Source organism: Pseudonaja textilis, chromosome 4, assembly GCF_049901715.1.
Source record: "Pseudonaja textilis isolate UNSWEBS1 chromosome 4, rPseTex1.2, whole genome shotgun sequence".
NCBI classification, from domain to species: Eukaryota; Metazoa; Chordata; class Lepidosauria; order Squamata; family Elapidae; genus Pseudonaja; species Pseudonaja textilis.
The window spans coordinates 8,917,483-8,936,001 of NC_141993.1; the positions used below are offsets into that span (position 1 = coordinate 8,917,483).

General features: G+C 52.7%; 1 protein-coding gene across 1 annotated transcript; it reads left to right on the forward strand.

The window, feature by feature from the left end:
- The first annotated feature begins 11,857 nt into the window (after positions 1-11,857).
- Positions 11,858-15,900, forward strand: ZNF503 (zinc finger protein 503). Its single transcript, XM_026710976.2, has 2 exons — positions 11,858-13,004; positions 13,899-15,900. The coding sequence occupies exons 1-2, from the start codon at positions 12,654-12,656 to the stop codon at positions 15,450-15,452; spliced, it is 1,905 nt and encodes a 634-aa protein (XP_026566761.1). The 5' UTR covers positions 11,858-12,653; the 3' UTR covers positions 15,453-15,900.
- The last annotated feature ends 2,619 nt before the right edge of the window (positions 15,901-18,519 follow it).

Below are 18,519 nucleotides of genomic sequence, written 5' to 3' on the forward strand. Positions count from 1 at the left end.
AGACTTGGACACAATTGAATGGAAGAAAACAAAAGCATTCATTGTGAAGTTTACTCTTTAAACATCTGCAAGGTATCATATGCCCATTTTGTCTCTCCTGTTCCTTCAGATTTAGACCGCTTGCAAAATAAGGTTTAAAGCTTTGTCCCGAAGGTGCTTTTTTCTGGAGGCAACTTCTTGTTGTTGTTTTTCTTTTGAGGACTGTTCACTTCTCATCCAAGAAGCTTCCTCAGCTCTGACAGGATAGTGTGGAATGGAAGGATTTATATTCCTTGCAGACAGACAGTCATTTGCATCCTTTTAGAGGGTCATTGAAGCATGAAGGATTCATAACTGGTTGACAAACTGTACTCAACGAGTAGTTCTTAATGGGTCTAAGTCTACATGGAGGAAAGTAAGCAGTGGGATGCCACAAGGTTCTGTCTTAGGCCTAGTAATCTTCAATATCTTCATTAACGACTTAGATGAGGGAATAGAAGGGGAATTTACCAAATTTGCAGATGATACTAATCTGGCAGGAAAAGCTAACACCCAAGAAGATAGGCTCAAGATCCAGATGGATCTTGATAGACTTGAACACTGAGCCATATTTAACAAAATGAAATTCAACGTGGAGAAAAGTAAAGTCTTAGGTACGAAAAACCAAAAGTACATATATAGACTGGGTGAAACCAGGCTTAATAGCAGGAACTGTGAGAGGGATCTTGGAGTCTTAGTGGATAGCCAGTTAAGTATGAGCCAGCAGTGTGCAGCAGCAGCCAAAAAAGCTAATGCAATCCTAAATTTCATTAACAGAGGGATACAATTGAGATCAAGTGAGGTACTAATATCATTATAAAGCCTTAGTAAGACAACACCTAGAATACTCCATCCAGTTTTGGTCACCACACTATAAAAAAAGATGTTGAGACTCTATAAAGAGTGCAGAGAAGAGTAACCAGGATGATTAGGGGACTGGAGGCTCAAACATACGATGGATGGTTACAGGAACTGGGCGTGGCTAGCCTAGGGAAGAGAAGGACAGGGGAGACAGGAGAGCAGTCTTCCAATGTTTGAGGGGCTGCCACAGAGAGGAGGAAGGGGTCAAGCTATTTCCCAAAGCACCTGAAGGCCAGACAAGGAATAATGGATGGAAACTGAACAAGGAGAGATTCAGCCTGGAAATAAGGAGAAACTTTCTGACAGTGAGAACAATCAATCCATGGAACAGAAGTTGCCTTTAGAAGTTGTGGGAGCATCATCACTGGAGAGTTTCAAGAAGAGACTGGACTGCCATCGGTCAGAAATGGTGTCAGGTCTCCTACCTGGGTGAGCAGGTTGGATTAGATGACCTTCAAGGTCCCCTCCAACTCTGTTAATTTAAATTTCTTCTCTGACAACGGCCCTGCAACCCTCAGGCTACACCCTAAACTAGGGAGTGCCCAGCTCTTGGCAATTGAGAAGAAGGGCATCAGACAGAAGGATGCGAAGAGGAAGAGGAGGAAGAGCCAAGGGCTGTCTGAAAGCCCGTGTTTGTCCCCCCACATAGGGGTGTGGCGGTGCCTGGGGAATGGAGAGTGATGTGAGGCTGTAGTGGTAAAGGAGAAGTGGGGGGGGGGAAGGGTAAGAGGGTGATGTTCCCAGATAAGGACTCTAGAGCCTCTGTGCAACCCACAAGGTTGCTAAAATGCCAGGGAGAACACAACAGGAGAACACAGAATTTCTCCTTTGGGGCTGGGGAAGCAGTTTCTATGACATAACAAATTCCCTGTATTATCATCATCATCATTATTGTTATTATCGTTGTTGTTATTGTTATTATTGAATTCTTTATTGGCCAAGTGTGATTGGACACACAAGGAATTTGTCTGGCGCAAATGCTCTTCGGTGTACACAAAAGAAAAGATACATTTGTCAGGAGTCAAGAACCATCAGGTACAACACTTAATAATAGTCATAGGGTACAATAAGCAATCAATCATACTAGGAAACAGTCAATATAAATCATAAGGATACAAGCGATAAAACTTACAGTCATACAGTCACAAGTGGGAGGGGATGGGTGATAAGGAATGATGAGAAGATTAATAGTAATACTAGTGCAGACTTAGTAAACAGTTGGACAGTGTTGAGGGAATTATTTGTTTAGCAGAGTGATGGCATTCGGGGGAAAAAACTGTCCTTGTGTCTAGTTGTTCTGGTGTGCAGTGCTCTATAGGCATTGTTTTGAGGGAAGGAGTTGGAAACAGTTTATGTCCGGGATGTGAGGGGTCTGGAGATATTTTCACAGCCCTCTTTTTGACTTGTTGGCAGCAATTGTTTTTTCTGCAGTCCTAATTACTCTCTGAAGTCTGTGTCCGTCCTGTTGGGTTGCACAGCCAAACCAGAGAGTTATAGAGGTGCAGATGACAGACTCAATCATTCCTCTGTAGAACTGGATCAGCAGCTCCTTGGGCAGTTTGAGCTTTCTGAGTTGGCGCAGGAAGAACATTCTTCGTTGTGCTTTTTCGATGACGTTTTTGATGTTAGGTGTCCATTTTAGGTCTTGAGATGTTATTGCTGTTATTGTTACTGTTATTGTTTGATATCTAAGATGCTGGCAGCAACCCATATCAACTATCAGCACCAGTCAATGATATTTGTGATACAATTTTAAATGTTCAGTTGACTGAGTTTCAATAATAATAATAATAATAATAACAACAACAACAACAACAACAACAACAACTAATCATCATCAACCTGGCCACCTCAAATGGAGCAGCACCTCAGTGTTTTAATTTAATTTAATTAATTAATTTTTAAAAATCTCATTTGGAATTAAACTCTAAGCCTGATTGGTCGGCCCTTCCATTCCTAAGGAAGCAGTTAGGAAGGAAAACTGGGTGGAAAACTGGCTTCAAAGCAAAGGCGGCATCCGGGGGAGGGGGGAAGGGTCCCAGTTTGTCTCCCCCAAAGCGCCCCGAAGCCCACCGCGTAGTTTCCCCTTGGGTCCGCTCGCCAGTTGCATCCCAAAGGAGGGCAGCGGGCGCTAGGGCCCCGGGGGTGGTCGGGGTGGTGGTGTGGGAGGCTTTCCTTCCAAGCTCAACCTTAAAAGGCGGAAGTGCGGCGGCTGCCCGGGCTCAGCTGCTTCTTCGGCTCCGGCCCGGTTGGGGCGCTTCTCGGAGGGGTGGGGTGGGGTGGGGTGTCCCGGGGTCACCCATTGGTCAGAAGTCCGAGCGCCTCGGCTTGGTCTCTCTCTCTCTCTCTCTCTCTCTCTCTCTCTCTCTCACACACACACACACACACACACACACAGCCCGTCCCCACAACGCTTGCTTTCCCCGTCTCTCCCCAAGCAAGGACGATGCTAGCCAGCCCAGCACCGCATGCCAAGCCGTGCCCATCCATGCCCGGCAGAGCCGAGGGCGGCTGAGACGGCCGAAGGGGGGAGGGGGTAGCCCACCGACCCGGCCAACGGGGTGGGGGGAGGCACAACGGTCCCTCCAGACGGTCCTGGGGATGGGTGGAAGGCGGGCATCCCGCCTCAGCCAAGCCGAAATTCCCTGGGGGGTGTGGATGGAAAGAATCGTGGGGGGGAGAGGGAGGGTCCATCACTCCTCCAGAGTGGATTCCTCCCTCGGCGGCTCTTTGCAAAGCTCCCCTCTTGGCAGCGCGGGGGGGGGACAGATCCTGCCCGGGGCTGGGGGAAGCTGCGCCAGATCCCACGATGTAGCCTCCCCCTTTGCTGGGGCCGGGTCGGTTTTCAGCCGCGGCAAAGGCGGCGCGGGGGGAGGGAATGGACGCGTCCTCTTCCTCGCTTCTTTGCTTCTCTCTCTCTCTCTCTCTCTCTTCCCCCACTCCCCTAAAGAACCAGGAAGCTTCCTCCAACCTGGAGTAGATTCCCTCCTCCTCTGTCCGACCTCTTGGCTTTCCCAATAGATCAAACCTCGAGGGGAAGAGTTGGGCGCCTTGCGCAGCGTTTTGAAGGTCCTGTAGTAGACAAACCACGAATGGTGGCTTGGAACCCGAAAAGGGCCAAAGCGGAGACCCAAGTCTCGAGCAACCTCCTTCCTTAACCGAGTAGTCAGTCCTAAGAAGAAAACAACACCGCCCCCGTCTTCCCGCCCCCCCAATCCCTCTTTTTCATCAGCGGCCCCGAATCCCGCAGGGAATTTGAGAAATTCTCTTTAAAAGAGCTTGGACGAAAACAGCTCAACCTTTCCCTTCGGCGGTCTCGAACTGCCAAGGCAGGTAAAGCGTCGTCGTCGCTGGTCCGTCCGTCCGTCCCTCCTCGCCCGCTTCTCTCCCCCCCCCTCCTCCTCGCCTGTCCCTACTTTTCAATTTAGGGGATTAAAAGAAAAGTCACTCCGCTAACAGCCTTTAGTCCATCGCCAGCCCATATGTCAGCCTTGGCGCTTTAAATAATTATATTTGCATGCAGGGAGTGATTCATAAATATGTCAGGCCGGTGAAATATAGGCAGGCATTTCAAACTTTCTATTTAAAAAACATGAATTATGGCCACGAAAAATGTGTTCCCATTTAAGGGTGATACGGAGTATTTGGTGTCTAGTACGGAGGCCAATCCATCATAGAGACAATAAAGAGAGTTTTTTCCCTGACGCGGGAAATTTATGGTTGCCCTTCTCTGCCCTAATAATTCAACCATTGTGTCAGCCCGTGACAGCTTGTGCAGAAAAACAGCAAGCCCTGTTATCAATCAAAAAGCCCCCTTTTTACATTTTTTTTTTTTAGCAAAACTCGGATCATCCAGACACCCTTTTAATGTATATATTACATCATTATAGATCATTCTGTACTCTCTGCAGCCCCCCCACTCCTCTTTTTCCCCCTTTTTCTGCAACTCAACAAAAGATCCATCATTCTCGTGGACAGCCCAGATGAGCGCGGATGTAAATTATTTGGCATGTCACCGAAATACAGTCCCAAGTGACAAATCCACTTAGGTGGAATTACTTTTTTTTTTTTTTTTAGGGCGCCTAAGATTTGGGGTTTGGGGGGGGGGAATAGACTCCGAGGGACCACGCGCGTAGGACCGTCGAGCGAGCGGCTGCATAATCTGAATTATTATTTTTTTGCAAAGGGATCTGCAACCGCCTAAACCTGTTTTTCATTCTCCCCGCACCCCAATAATATATATATATAATAAGAGGCGATGATGCCGCATTTTGGATGCTTGGAAATACTACTTCAAAACTTTTTTTTCCCACGCGTGCACACCTTACCTACACCTCTGCCAAGCTCAAAAAAAAAAAAAAAAAAAACACCTGAGAAGTTTGGTAGAACAACTCCCGACTCCGTTTTGCCGCAATTGGGAGGAAGAAGAGAAGTTGAAATCTCTTCCATTCTCCCAACGCCACGGAAGGGAGACGTTGCGCGAGGCGAGCTCCGATCCTCGCGCCGCTCCCCGTTTGTTCCCACGGGTAGCGCAAGATCACTTCCGGTAGGGTTAAACGCCCCCCCCTCCCTCCCGTGTCCCCCAATTTTTCCATCACCTAAGCCCCCCCCCCTTTCCTTTCACGTCTCAGCTTAGCTTTCTTTCCCTTCAAACTGCCACCACTCGGGGCCTGTTTTGTTTTTATTCTCTCCCCCCCCCCCCAATAATTTGCGCCACGTTCTCACGGACACCGATCTGGCCTCCGTTGACACGTTTGGAAAGTTTGCTGCTCGTTTTGGTTCTGGGTTGTGGTTGCGGTTATTGTTTTGAGCAATTCCTTTTCTTCCTGAACCTCTTCCCTTTCCCCTCTTCCTCCCATTGCCCCCAGGTGAAGTTCAAAAGACCGCGAGAAGCAACCCCTCCCTCTTTGAAACCCTATCCTCCCCCCACACACACACACACCTCTTCCCCAGAAAGCGGAGTTCATTTTGTGGGTGGGTGGGTGTCTCCAAGCCTCCCCCTCCCATTGCCTGCAGCATTTCTCTGGAGCAGGATGCTCCTGTCAGTGGAAAGCGCGTGCAACGGGGCGCGCGGGGGCGCGCGCGCGCGCGAGACAGACCCCGGGAACTTCCAGTTTGTTTGTTTTTTTTCCAAACCGAAGGGAAAAAGGAAAAGGGAGGAAGAGTGGGAAGAAATCGCGCGCTCAGGTCTCCTCCCTCCCCCAGCCCCCTCCCCGTGACGAAGTGGCCCGTTAGCCGGGCTCGGTCGCGAAAAAGTTTCAGTTTGCACACTCGCGATCGCGGGGTTGGTGGGTTGTTTTCTCTCTCTCTCTCCCTCTCTCTCTCTCTCTCTCCCTAATTTCACCGCCTCTCCGCCGAGAAACAAAGGCAGAAGAGCTCGGCGCGGTGGAGAAGAGCCGGGAGCGCCCTTGAAGGAAAGGAGAACCGAAGATGGTTTAAAAATAATAATAATAATAAAAAAAAAAAAATCGGTTCCTCTCAAGAAAGCAGGCCTGGCCCACCCACGCGGGACTTGGAAAAAAAGAAGAAAAAAAGTAGAACCCAGCAGGCGCCTTTTTTCGGATCCCGGGAGAAACCCTTTTTTGCTCCTAAAAACCGACTGTCAGCCTCTTTGCAATCCCTTTCATTTTCTTTAGGGGTGAGATCCTAATCTTGGCAGATGCTCCCCCCACCCCCCACCCCGACACACACACACACACAAATTATCCAGGATTCTCAGGGCTGCCCGCTTTCCTTCCAAAGGTCGCCAGGCACCCGAAACCCAGAGGGATCCGTTTCTTCCCCTCTGGCTCTTCCCCTGAAGCCAGCCGGGGGGCCCCCCCCCTCGCCTCTCCACGCCGGCCGGAGAACCCACCGGTTCCGGAGCCGATGCCTGCCCCGGCACACGCGCGGCTCAACGGGGCCGACTCTCGCAACATTTGGCGGAGGTTCCCAAAGCCAACTGTTTTTGGGGGGGCAGAGAAGCGTGGGGCGGCGGCTCCCCGATCTTCCCCACCGGTGGGTGACCCAGTCTTCTCTATATAACGAGGGGGGGATGGAGAGAGAGAAAAATCCCCCCGGGCAGCCCAAGTTGACCCTTCCTCGAATATCTTCCACTTTTGTCCCAAGGTGCAGCTGCTATTTTTCTTTTAAATAGCCAAGGATAAGAATAGAAGATTTTTGTGTACACAAGGCGCCAAACAGCCGCGTCTTTCCCCAAAACCTGGAAAAGGAAAAGGAAAAGGAAAACAACAGAAGTCAATCCAACCTTTGCTATAAATCTTTTTTCTTCCTTCCTTTCTTTTTTTTTTATTTTTATTTTTTGAAGGGGAGGGTTGAAGGTGATCCTAACCAGGTTTTGCAGCGCACCAGGCTGAGCTGTCAAGCATATTATTTTAGAAGGAGATTAATAGGGGAGGCGGGCAGCAATAATAATCGTTTTGTTTGATGTGACAACTTTGATAGGCGTTGATTTACTTACAAACTGATAGGGTTTTAATTGAGCGCCTCCATCCCGCTGGAGATGAAAGGGAAACCGCATTGAAAAGGTTGCCCGATTGCCCTCCAGCCTCAATACTGATTAGCCATCTCGACAATGAATAGTTCAAGGCGTTTTCAAACTTTTTTTTAACCTCCTCCTCCTCCTTCTCTCCCCCCCCCCCGCAACTTCTTCCCCTTCGCTCTCCCCTCTTCAAATAACTGCCAGCCCACGCCCCCTCCGCCCCCCTTTCCTCCTTCGGTGAAAATAAATCATTTCCATTGTGTGCAAATAAAATCGACTTGACATCTTTGGCGATAGCTGGTAGGTAAACGAAAGTGTGGACTGGCACTTGCTAATTAATCCTTTCGGGGTTCCCCACCCCCAACTGCCCCCCCACCCCCACCCCGGCTTGGAAAATAATGGCAGCCCCCTCGCTTTGATGGAGGCTTCCTTAAGTACAAGCGAATGAGAGGCTTCCCACTTAGCTCAATTTAATTTGCTGGAGAGAAGAAGAAGATAAAAAAAAAAGAGAGAGAGAAAACTCGTCACTTAAAAGAAAAAAAGAAAAGAAATCGAAACAAACTTTGGAAGCGGATTGTGCAAAGCTCCGTTTCCTCTTAAACGGAGGTCATTTTGGCCCGTTCAAACAACACAACCGGCTGAATCACAAACCCAGATTGCTTAGTTTTTTGGGTTTTTTTGGGGAGTGTGTGTGTGTGTAGGGATAAGCCGGTCGTACGACTCCAGCCCTTTGGGTCCGTTTTACAACCGGAACCCCGGCCAATTCCCAGGCATCAGGGCTTGGCCATCACGTGTGAATCCTACTGCTACTATATCTCCGACGAACCCAGCGTGGGCGTCCCAGGAAAGTCTTTAAAAGAGGCGAAGGGAGCCTCTCCGGGAAGGGCACCCCCGATTTGAACTCGGGCCGGGATCTCGGGCTGACCTTTCACACAAGCCGATCTCTCTTGATCCTCGATCCGTCGATCTCTTCGGGCCTTTGGAAAGCCGGACGGCTGCTTTGAAAGAAAGCGCGCTGCAGAGGCCCAAAGGGAAGTGCTAATTCTTAAAATACTCCGACTCTCCCCCATCTGCAGAAAGCAACAACTAGAGTACAACTAGACACCCGACCCCCCGCCGCTACCCTTCCCTCTCTCTCTCTCTCTCTCTTTCTCACACACACACACACACCACGCAAGTATTCCACCCACTCTCGCTTCTCGATGTTTTTCCTCTCTCTCTCTCTCTCTTTTGCACGTCAATACGCTGCTTGTTTTACACATGTCCCGGAGTTCACCTTTGATTCCCGTGTTTTAAGCATTGTAAAACGAGGCCTCTCCTCGCCCGAAACCCTCCGTCCCTCGTCTTTCTCTGCCTCGCTCGCTCCACAGGGGGAGGGGGTAAAAAGAGCCTTTTCCCACATCTAACACTATACCTTAAGACAATTAATCTTTTTTACTCTTTCACCCTGGGGGGCCGGTCAAACACCAACCGGGAAAAGTCGCTCTGCTCGGGTTAGGAAAACAGCTGGTCCGGGCACTTTCATGTAAATGAAGGCGAAATGAAGAAGGGCTCGGCCTTCCTTTTCTTTTTCTTTTCTTTCTTTTTCTTTCTTCCCTTTCTTTCTCCCTCCCTCTCCCCTTCCTTCCTTCTTTCCTTCCTTCCTCTCTCCCCTTCCTTCCTTCTTTCCTTCTTTTCCTCTTCCTTTTTTCCTGTTTCTTTTTCTTTCTTTCCTTCCTTTTCTCTCTCTCCCTCCTTCCTTCCTTCTCTTCCTTCCTTCTCTCCTTCCTTCCCTCTTTCTCTTTTTTCTCTCTCCCTTCCTTCCTTCCTTCCCTCCCTCTTCCTTTTTTCCTTTCTTTTTCTTTTTTTCTCTTTCCTTCCGTCTTTTCTCTCTCTCCTTCCTTCCTTCCCTCTTTTTCTCCCTTCCTTCCTTCTACCCCCCTCCTTTCCAGCAAATCTATCAGGATTCACGATTTTTTTTAAAAAAATAATAAACCAAACAAATAAACCAAGAGGCCAAGGCGCCTGGCTTCGGAAGGAGGTAAGCAGGGACTCTCGCCCGCCTCTTGATGTGCGGGCCTCGGCTAGGAAGCCTGGCGTCTCTCAAGCCTCAGAGCCGAGTACCTCGGAGGGAAAGGCCGAGGGAGACTAAGAGGAGCCTGGGGAAAATCGGCCCGTCCCGTCATCTACATCTTCACATACACACACACACACCCCAAAAAGGTGCAGCGTGAGAAGGGCGCTCCTATGGCCCTTGTCCTTGCCCCTCGCTTGCAAAGAAGACCATGGAGCGACCCCAACTCAAAGCTGAGCGGCCGCGAGCGTTAGAGGCAGGGCGCAAGGGGGCTTTGCCTGACAAGGGACTCTCTCTCTCTCTCTCTCTCTCTCTCGGGCCTTTCGGGGGCACAAGAAACTCAATACAGCATCAGCAGGTCAGCTGCCAATCTTGGTCAGCGTTTACCTGACTTATGGGAGTATTGGGGTTTATTTATTTTTTCTAGGAAGGAGGTTTTTGGTGGTGGGAACTGTTGTGGGGGGTTATGTTGTGGGGGGCGACTCCCCAGGGGAAAAAAGGGTTGAGCGTGAGGTGTGGAGTCAGCCAGAGAGAAGCGATGGGAACCTATTTGCAGACACGCAACTTCCCTTCCTTCCCACGCGTTCTTGCTTCCACAAACGTTAGGGGGGTCAGTCAGAGTTGCAGGAGGCAGAGGTTGAAAGTGGCCGAGAATTTGCAACTCGATCCGTTTTTGTTCTTTGTTTTTCTCACCACCCCACCCCGAGCGGCCAGTATGGGGCTCGCCCAGGGACTCCCTCCGTCCCTCTAGAGAAGGTCGGCCCGTCTTCTTGACGGGGCAGAAGTCGTCTCGGGCCGGGGTAGGAAAAGGAGAAGTGGGGAGACCGGAGCAAGGACGTGGGAAAGGGTGAAGAAGCAAAAGAAGACTCAGGCCGCTCATCGGCAGGTGACCCGAAGCGGCATGCAACCGTCTCCTTGGAGTATTCACCGCCGGGCGGGTGAAATTCGGTTCGAAGGCAGCCGTAGTTCAGGTCGCCTGGCTCGCGTCTCGGTGGAATAGCCCGGCCCGAAAAAAGGCCCAACCTGGTCCCGGGCGAGCGAGGCCCTCCGCCTCGTCGGGGCCGCCCCTGAATCCCCCGCACACACACTTTCCTCGGGGAAACTCCGGCCCTGCCGACCCCACGAAGCCACCCAAACGGGTCGGTAGCACGGAGCCCCTGGGCAACGCCGTGGCGGGGGTCCCCTTGGCATTCCCCAGAAGGGAACCGGCTCTGGATCCCATAAGGGAATCCCTTCCAGGGTCTTCGAGAAAGGGGGAGGAGAGATGGGCAGCGAGGAAGGAGGAAGAGCAGCGAAGGCGTCCTTAAGAGAGCAACCACCTAACCAGCAGCACACCGAGAGTCGTGGGAGTGGGTAGTAGTGGCCATAAGATCAAAGGGTAAGAATCCCACGGGAGACGAGGGTCTTCTCCCAGCTCCAAGTACGAGGAACCGTGGAAAAACCGGAGTGTAAATCGCCCGAGAAGAGTGGGGGAGAGAGAGAAAGGCCCGGCCAAGGTGTCGGGCTCAGGGAAGCGAGTGTGGCGGCTTGTTTTGCGGGCAGGCAAATTGCATTTACTCGGAGCGATTTACTCTTTTAAATGGAATGGCTTTTTAAAAAAAAAAAATTCCTTCCAAGGGAAGCTGTCCGTCCGTCTATATATCTCTTCGCTGCTTCTCTCTCTCTCTCTCTCTCTCCCTTTCCTTCCTTCAAAGTCGCACCAGGCTTGTAATCAGCAACACAACCTGACATAAATCAAGGCAGGATTGACAGGGGCTGACAAATAACTGATGGATTGCGGTTGGGGAGCATTGACAGCGGATGAAGGAGAGGAACCAAGGGAGAGCGCGCCTGCTCCCCCCTCGCCCGCCCCCAGGGCCAGGAGGGAGGGGGAGGAGGAGAGAGGGGGAGGGGCCTCTCATCCACATGTCCCCCCCCCCCTCGGGCCTCTCCCAATCCCCGCGTGGAACATCCCCACGCCCCCTTCAGTTCTGCTTGGAGGGCGCTGGGTTGGAGGAGCGCTGGAAGATTTTTTTTCTTGCCTTGTTCGTTTCGTGCCGGAGGAAATCCGATCCAGGCCCCGTCAGCTTTTCTCTCCCTTTCCCCCCACCCCGCCACCCCATATAGGCCGTGCACGGGAGAGCACGTGCAGCGCGCCCCCCGCCCCCCCCGGCCGATCTTCTCGTCCCAACCCGGGCAGGCAGCGTTTTGCGGCCCCTGCTCCCGACAAACAAGGCAGCGCCCAGCCGAGGGTTGGGCGTTGGGGGCGCGGGGGCGCGGGACGTCTGGAGCCTGGAAAAGTGGAGAGGGGGATTTTTTATTTTGCCCCCTCCCCAGGAATGCCATGCCGGGCAGGGGTGGGGGGGAGCGGGGCAAGGCAGGAGTCTGGCTGGCTGGAGCGGGCAAGAGCGCTCGGTGGGTGGGTGGGTGGGTGAGTGGGTGAGTGAGTGGGGGGGTCGTCGGCCGCGGAAAAGCCCTTGAAGAGGGAGCGTGACGTCACATCCCCTTGACCCTCCAATCACCTCGGGCTCCCATTTGATTGGAAGGCGGCAAAGGCTTTAATCTCCTGACTAATTCAGCTCGCTCGGGAAGCCACTTTCTCTGCCAGAGCCGAGGCTGGTCGGGCAAGCGGCTGGCTGGCTGGCAGAGAAGAGCGGCTGGGAGGAGGAGGAGGAGAAGAAGCGAGAGACCGAAGGAAAAGGAAGGGAAGGAGAGTCAGGCCGGGCCGGGCCGGGCCGAGGGAGAGGGTGAACGGCGGAGGAGACAACCCCGGACTCTTCCTCCTCCTCACCCCCAATTCCCTTCCACCCCTCGGAGAGGGGGAAACACAACCTTCCACCCCCCCCCCAAAAAGCACGGATTTATTTCTCCTTGGGGCCGCCAGCGCTTGAAACCTCGAGCTTTGGCCCGAATATTTGCAAGAAAGAAAGAAAAAGCAAGAAAAGCCAAGACTGAGAAAAAAAGAAAAAGAAAAAGGAAAGAAGAAAAGACTGAGGGAGGCGGGGCGGGGGGGTGGAGGAAAGGAAGAAAGAGAGAACCCCTTCGGAGGAATCTGCCGCTCGCTGTTTCTTCCGCCGTTCCCGGTTTTTCCAAAGGGGGCGGAATCTTCCTCCCACCCACCACCGTCCCCGAAGTCGCCATTGGAAGCTGCAGACGCCCAGCTTTGCTGCTCGAGCAGCGCGTTCCCGCCGCCCGCCCGTCCCCGTCTCTCCCCCCCCCCCTCCCTGCGCGTTTTTTTTCTTCCATGCCAGCCTTTGGGTCATGATTACAGCGCCCGCGCTTTCTGCCGTAAGTAGTAGTCCGGGCGGAGGAGGAGGAGGAAGAGGAGGAGGAGGAGGAGGCGGCGCGCCAGAGCTGGGAAACGGCGGCGGCGGCGGCTGCGGTGGTGCTGAGCTCCCTTGGCAAAGCGGGCTCGCTGGGAACCTTATCGGCTGCGGCGGCGGCGGCGGCGGCAGCCAAGCTTTCTTCCACGCCATCCCTCCTTCGGACCCTTTGCGTCAAGCCAACCGCCTCCCCATCAAAGTCTTGAAAATGCTTACGGCACGGACGGGCCACATTTTGCATCCCGAATATCTCCAGCCGTTGCCTTCCACGCCGGTCAGCCCGATCGAGGTAAGAGGCGGCGGGCAAACCTTCCCCCCGTCCCCCCCCCCCGGTCCTTTGGTGGTGGGGTTGTTGTTTTTTTGGAGGGGGGGGTTGGAATCCTTTGTAGGGGGCTTGCTTCGTGTCATCAACTCTTCTCCTTCCTCCCTCTTACTTACACACACACCATTGTCCAGCCTGGGGTAATTTGGGGGGGACAGGTTGGCTGGGTACCCTAAAAAGAAGCTCTCGGAGGGACCCCCCCTAACCTGGAGGGAGACGCACCCCGGCTTTCCGCCCCCCTCCTCTTTTTTTTGCATTCTCTGCTCTTAAAACGGAGCGGCCGGTTGTTCTGGCGGAATTTGCCACTTCATCGGCAGGCGCAATCCTGCTCCTCTGCGCCCCCCCCCCCAACAACAACTACCCCCCCCCCACCCCCCAGCTTCTTGGTTATGGAAGTAGATTGCCATCCAAGGGACGGTAACCTGAAACCGAGCCGCCCCTTGACCCGGGTTCGAGTGGGGTTTGGGTAGAGAAAGCGCCCTGGCCTCTTTGGGGGACTGTGTTTTGTGCGTGTCCTCTTCGGGCACAGCGAGGGTCTTGTGGGGGGTGTAAGCGAGCTAAAACGGAGCGGATCTCGGGGTCGGCTCTCTAGATGCGCAGCGACGGGGCCCAAGGGCCGCGCGAGGCGGCAGGGCTCGGGGCATCCCAGCGAGGAGGCCGGAGTAGACGACCGGGGTACGGTGGGGGGAGGGGGCAGCTCAGGGCGCCGGCCTGGGTTTGTCTTGCGGGGCGAGAGGCTGGCTTGCAAAGGCGTCGAGCGGAGGGAGGAGGGCAGCAAGCCGCTTCGCCGGGGCCCCGTCGGGCAGCCTCCCGGCGCCGTACTCAGGGTTCCCCTCTCTTCTCTTCCCCGGCCTTCTGCAGCTGGACGCCAAGAAGAGCCCGCTGGCTCTCCTCGCGCAGACCTGCTCCCAGATCGGCAAGCCGGATCCTTCGCCTTCCTCCAAGCTCTCCAGCGTCACGTCCAGCAGCGGCGGCGGCGACAAGGAGGCGTCCAAGGGGGGCCCCTTGAAGCTCAGCGACATCGGCGCCGAGGACAAGTCCAGCTTCAAGCCTTACTCCAAGCCCGGAGCGGATAAGAAGGACTCGTCGGCCGGCGGAGGTTCCGGAGCCGCGTCTGGAGGGAGCTCGGCCGGCGGAGGCGGCGGCGGCGGCGGTGGCGGCGAGAAATCGGGATTCCGGGTGCCGAGCGCCACCTGCCCGCCGTTCACGCCAAGGACAGGCAGCCCCAGCTCCAGCGCTTCGGCCTGCTCGCCCGGCCTGCTGCCCGGCGGGGAGAGCAAGGGCGGCGGCGGCGGGAGCAGCGGTGGAGGCGGCGGCGAGGCGGAGAAGAAAGAGACGGCGGAGAACTGCGGCAAAGGCGCTTCCGACGGCTCCGGGCGGCTGACTTCCAGCGGCGGCGGCGGCCTGTCGGCCGAGCTGAGCCAAAGCCACGAGGGCGCCAAGGGGCTGCTGGCGGGCGTCGCTTCGGCCGCCTCCTGCTCGACGGCGGACTCGTCCTGCAGCGCCGTCCCGTCGTCGGTGGCCGCCGCCGTGCTGGGCTCCGCCGGCTTGGTGGCGCCAGTCTCCCCTTACAAGCCGGGCCAGACTGTCTTCCCGCTGCCGCCGGCCGGCATGAGCTACCCGGGTTCCCTGGCCGGGGCGTACGCCGGTTACCCACCGCAGTTCCTGCCGCCGGGCGTGGCGCTCGACCCCAGCAAGGCCGGCAGCTTGGGAGGGGGCGGCGGCGGGGGAGGCGGCAAAACGGCCGGTTCCAGCCCTCTGGCCGGCGCCTCGCCGCCCTCTGTGATGACCGCCAGCCTGTGCCGCGACCCTTACTGCCTGAGCTACCATTGCGCCAGCCACCTGGCCGCCGGCGCCTCCTGCGCCCACGAGCAAGCCCTCAAAGCCGGCGCCTACCCGCTGGTTTACCCGGGACCGCCGCTTCACGCCGGGCCGCCGTCCTTGGCCGGCCACCCTCTCTACCCGTACGGCTTCCTGCTGCCCAACGACCCCCAGCCGCACAGCTGCAACTGGGTCTCGGCCAACGGGCCGTGCGACAAACGCTTCGCCACCTCGGAGGAGCTGCTCAGCCACCTGCGGACTCACACGGCTTTCCCCGGCCCGGCCGAGAAACTCCTCTCCGGCTACCCGAGTTCCAGCTCGCTGGCCGCCGCAGCGGCTGCAGCCATGGCTTGCCACATGCACGTCCCCAGCTCGGCGGCGGCGGCCGGCGGCCCGGGCAGCCCCGGCGCGCTGGCTTTGCGCAGCCCTCACCACGCCTTGGGACTCAGCAGCCGGTACCACCCTTACTCCAAGAGCCCCTTGCCCACCCCCGGAGCCCCCGTCCCAGTCCCGGCCGCCACCGGACCCTATTACTCCCCTTACGCACTCTATGGGCAAAGACTGACGACAGCCTCGGCGCTGGGATACCAGTGAGTTTTTTTTTTCCCCGGGGTAAGGGGGTTGTCGCCGCCTGAGATTGGGGGTTTTTGGGGTGTGGTGGGGGTGTTCCTTTGAGGGTAGGGTGGCGTCGGTGGGGTGGATTTGAAAACCACGCTTTCTGGGAAAGGGGAAGGAAAGACGGCCCAGCGTCCCTTGGAAAGTTTCTTTTAAAAGGATGGATGACCAGACACGTTGCAAAATTGGACCTTTTTAATAAATATATATATATATATATAAAAAGAATAGTGTTCATCTTGAGGACTGGATCCATGGGCACTGTATTTATTTATGTTAGCTTCAAGCGGGACGACGAATCCATTTGAAAAACAAAAAAAAAAGTGCATTACCTTAATTTCAGCTCTCCATAGGCTTTCAAGGAAAAAAACAAAACGAAGTGGAAACACCCCTTGTAGAATATAAATCAATAAAAAGAAAACAAGAACTAGAGGTCTTCTCTTTAATGTTACTTTTAAATTGCTGATTGTACTGTATTGTACGTTCTTATTTAACGGTGGGTGGGTGGGGCAAACACCCCCAATGCATGTCTCTCTTTCCAAGAACAACGCGTCTTCACTTGCAATTTGTCTATCCCAGTTTTGTTTTGCTTTTTCAAATTGCAGCGATTTTTCAAAGATGTATATCCCGTGGCAAGAAAGAAAGAGAATTGGTATTTTTTTTTTTTTTGTATGTATCCTGACAGAAAGAAAACCCAACCGCCAACCTACTCTTTTCCAAAAACCTCCGTTTGCCTTATTTTTATTTTTTAAAAAAAAAAACACTTGACTATTTTTTAATTTTTAAGTCCACCCTCTAGCTAGGGCACAGGAACAAGGGTGACGTCATGTATTTAAAATAATAAGACAATGTATCGCTTTCAAAGATTAATATTCTGTATATTTGATGTATTAAACAACAACAAAAAAAAGGTTTTCTTTTGAAATAACCTTTCGGAGTCTGTTATATAAATGCTCTTAATTACTGGGCGGATGAAAGTAAAAGAAAGAGGGAAAAAAAAAAACCAAGCCATTGAAGGTTGATTATGCTCCGCTTTAATTAGCAGCCGATACTTTTATTGCAGCTGCCAAGTTATTAAGCAGAACTGGCAATTTAAACTTAAAAAACAAAAGCAGAAGTCAGCTTCTGTTGGAGGGGGGGAAAGGAAAGCGTGTGGATTCCTGGGATTTATGCCCACTGAGGCGCGGAAGGGAAGGTGTCCTCTCGTGTTGTGTTTTGTTACCCGCGCGGCGAACGAGCTCCTGCCTCCGTTTAGGAAAACGGGGGTCTGGAAGGAATCGGGCTGGCGGGGGAGGGAAGGGGGGCGTCTCAACCCCATCCAATTCTTGGCTTCAGGAAAGCCCGTGGCACGGATGCTCTTGGTTTTTCCGTCCCAAAGGAGCGAAGCATGAAGAAAGGCACGAGTGGAGGAGGATTGTTATTATTATTATTATTATTATTAGTGAGAAAGTTCCTCGGATTACTAGTTAAGGGGAGTGGGAGTGGAAGTGGGAAGCTATTTTGAAATCCAGGTTGGGTTTGGCCCGATGTCTTGCAAACCAAGAAGCGGCCAAGCAAAAGGCAATTCGTGAAAAGAGTTGATGATTTCAAGGCAGCCGAAGAAAACCAGATCTAACAAAAGCGGGAAGACGTGTCGCGCAGGAAATCTACTACAACCTGGGTAAGATCTGCTGCCGCGTCGACCTTGCCACAGGCTTAAAAGCTGGCTTAGCGTTTAGCCTGGGTTAATGGCTTTTTTTCGGAATCTTGGGCTTATTTTGCTGCGTAAAGAAAAAATCTTCAGAGAGCTCTTGGTGGCCTTGTTGAGTTCAAAGCAAGGGAGTCGTTTCAGTGGACCCCCGTCTTGTGTGAATTGCGGAGTAGGGGAGGGAAATAATAAACCCTGAGTAAAGCCCCAGTCCCCTGGTCACCGGTGCGGAAGTAGTTGCGTCGAAAAGGGAGGGGGGTCGTAGCTTTGGATGTGGGGAATTGAAAGAAGCGCCTCCGTCTCCTAAAATGAGAAAGGGGAGAAAAATCGCTTATCAGTTCAGGCTTTGCGGCCTGGTCTTTTATTTTATTTTAACTTCCGAGTAGATTCCTTGCTACAACTTGAAGACTAAGAGCTGCCGACCAGAGGTGCGAGCGAATTTCAGAAAGCTTCCCTTTCCCTTTTATTTCCATGTACTTAACTTTCCCCTCTTTGGGGCTGAAAGTAAGTAGCAAGAATGCTCTGGGCCTTGTTTTAACTTTCTTTCCATCCGGAAGAGGTTTTTTTTTTTTGTAGTAGTAGTAGTAGTAGTAGTAGCCTTCCAAACACTTCGCCTTCTTTTAGAGAGCACTGGATGCAAATAGAAAGAAAAGAGCTGTTGAACCGCAGATGGGGTGGTGGGGTGGTGGTGGGAAGGGATTGTAAGGACGGTGGGGGAGAAAAGCAATATATCTATCCTTTTTGAAAGAAAAAGAAAGAAAGAAAGAAAGAAAGAAAGAAAGAAAGAAAGAAAGAAAGAAAGAAAGAAAGAAAGAAAGAAAGAGGCTGCTAAAGATTTTCCTTTCCTTTGAATTTACATGGCACTCAAAAGCTGTGCCACTGGGCATAGCCATTGTCTTGCAAAAGAGAAGAGATAAGTGGGAGAGAAAAGTGCGTGCACTCAAAATAGTATTTCCATTGAGTTCTTAGCAATCAGTTCATTGACGGGTTAGCCTCTGAAATTGTAAAAAAATCTTCTCCAGGAAAAAGGAAGGAGATGGGCAGAAGCAAAGAGAAGAGGTGAAGCATGGCATGGAAGCATTATTATTATTATTATTATTATTATTATTATTATTATTATTACTACTACTACTACTACTACTACTACTACTATTACTATTATTTACTACTGCTACTACTAGTAGGGTTATTTTTGTTCCACTGTTTCTGTGTAATGTTTAATAAATCTGAAAGGATCTTTCACCCTTTGCAAAAGTTAACTTTCCCGGCTGATGACTTTTTCGGGTGGCCAGCAATATCTTAGGCCAGGCCCGGTCTTATAAGAAGCATTCTGGGCCCTCTTTACAAAGCAGTGTGTAC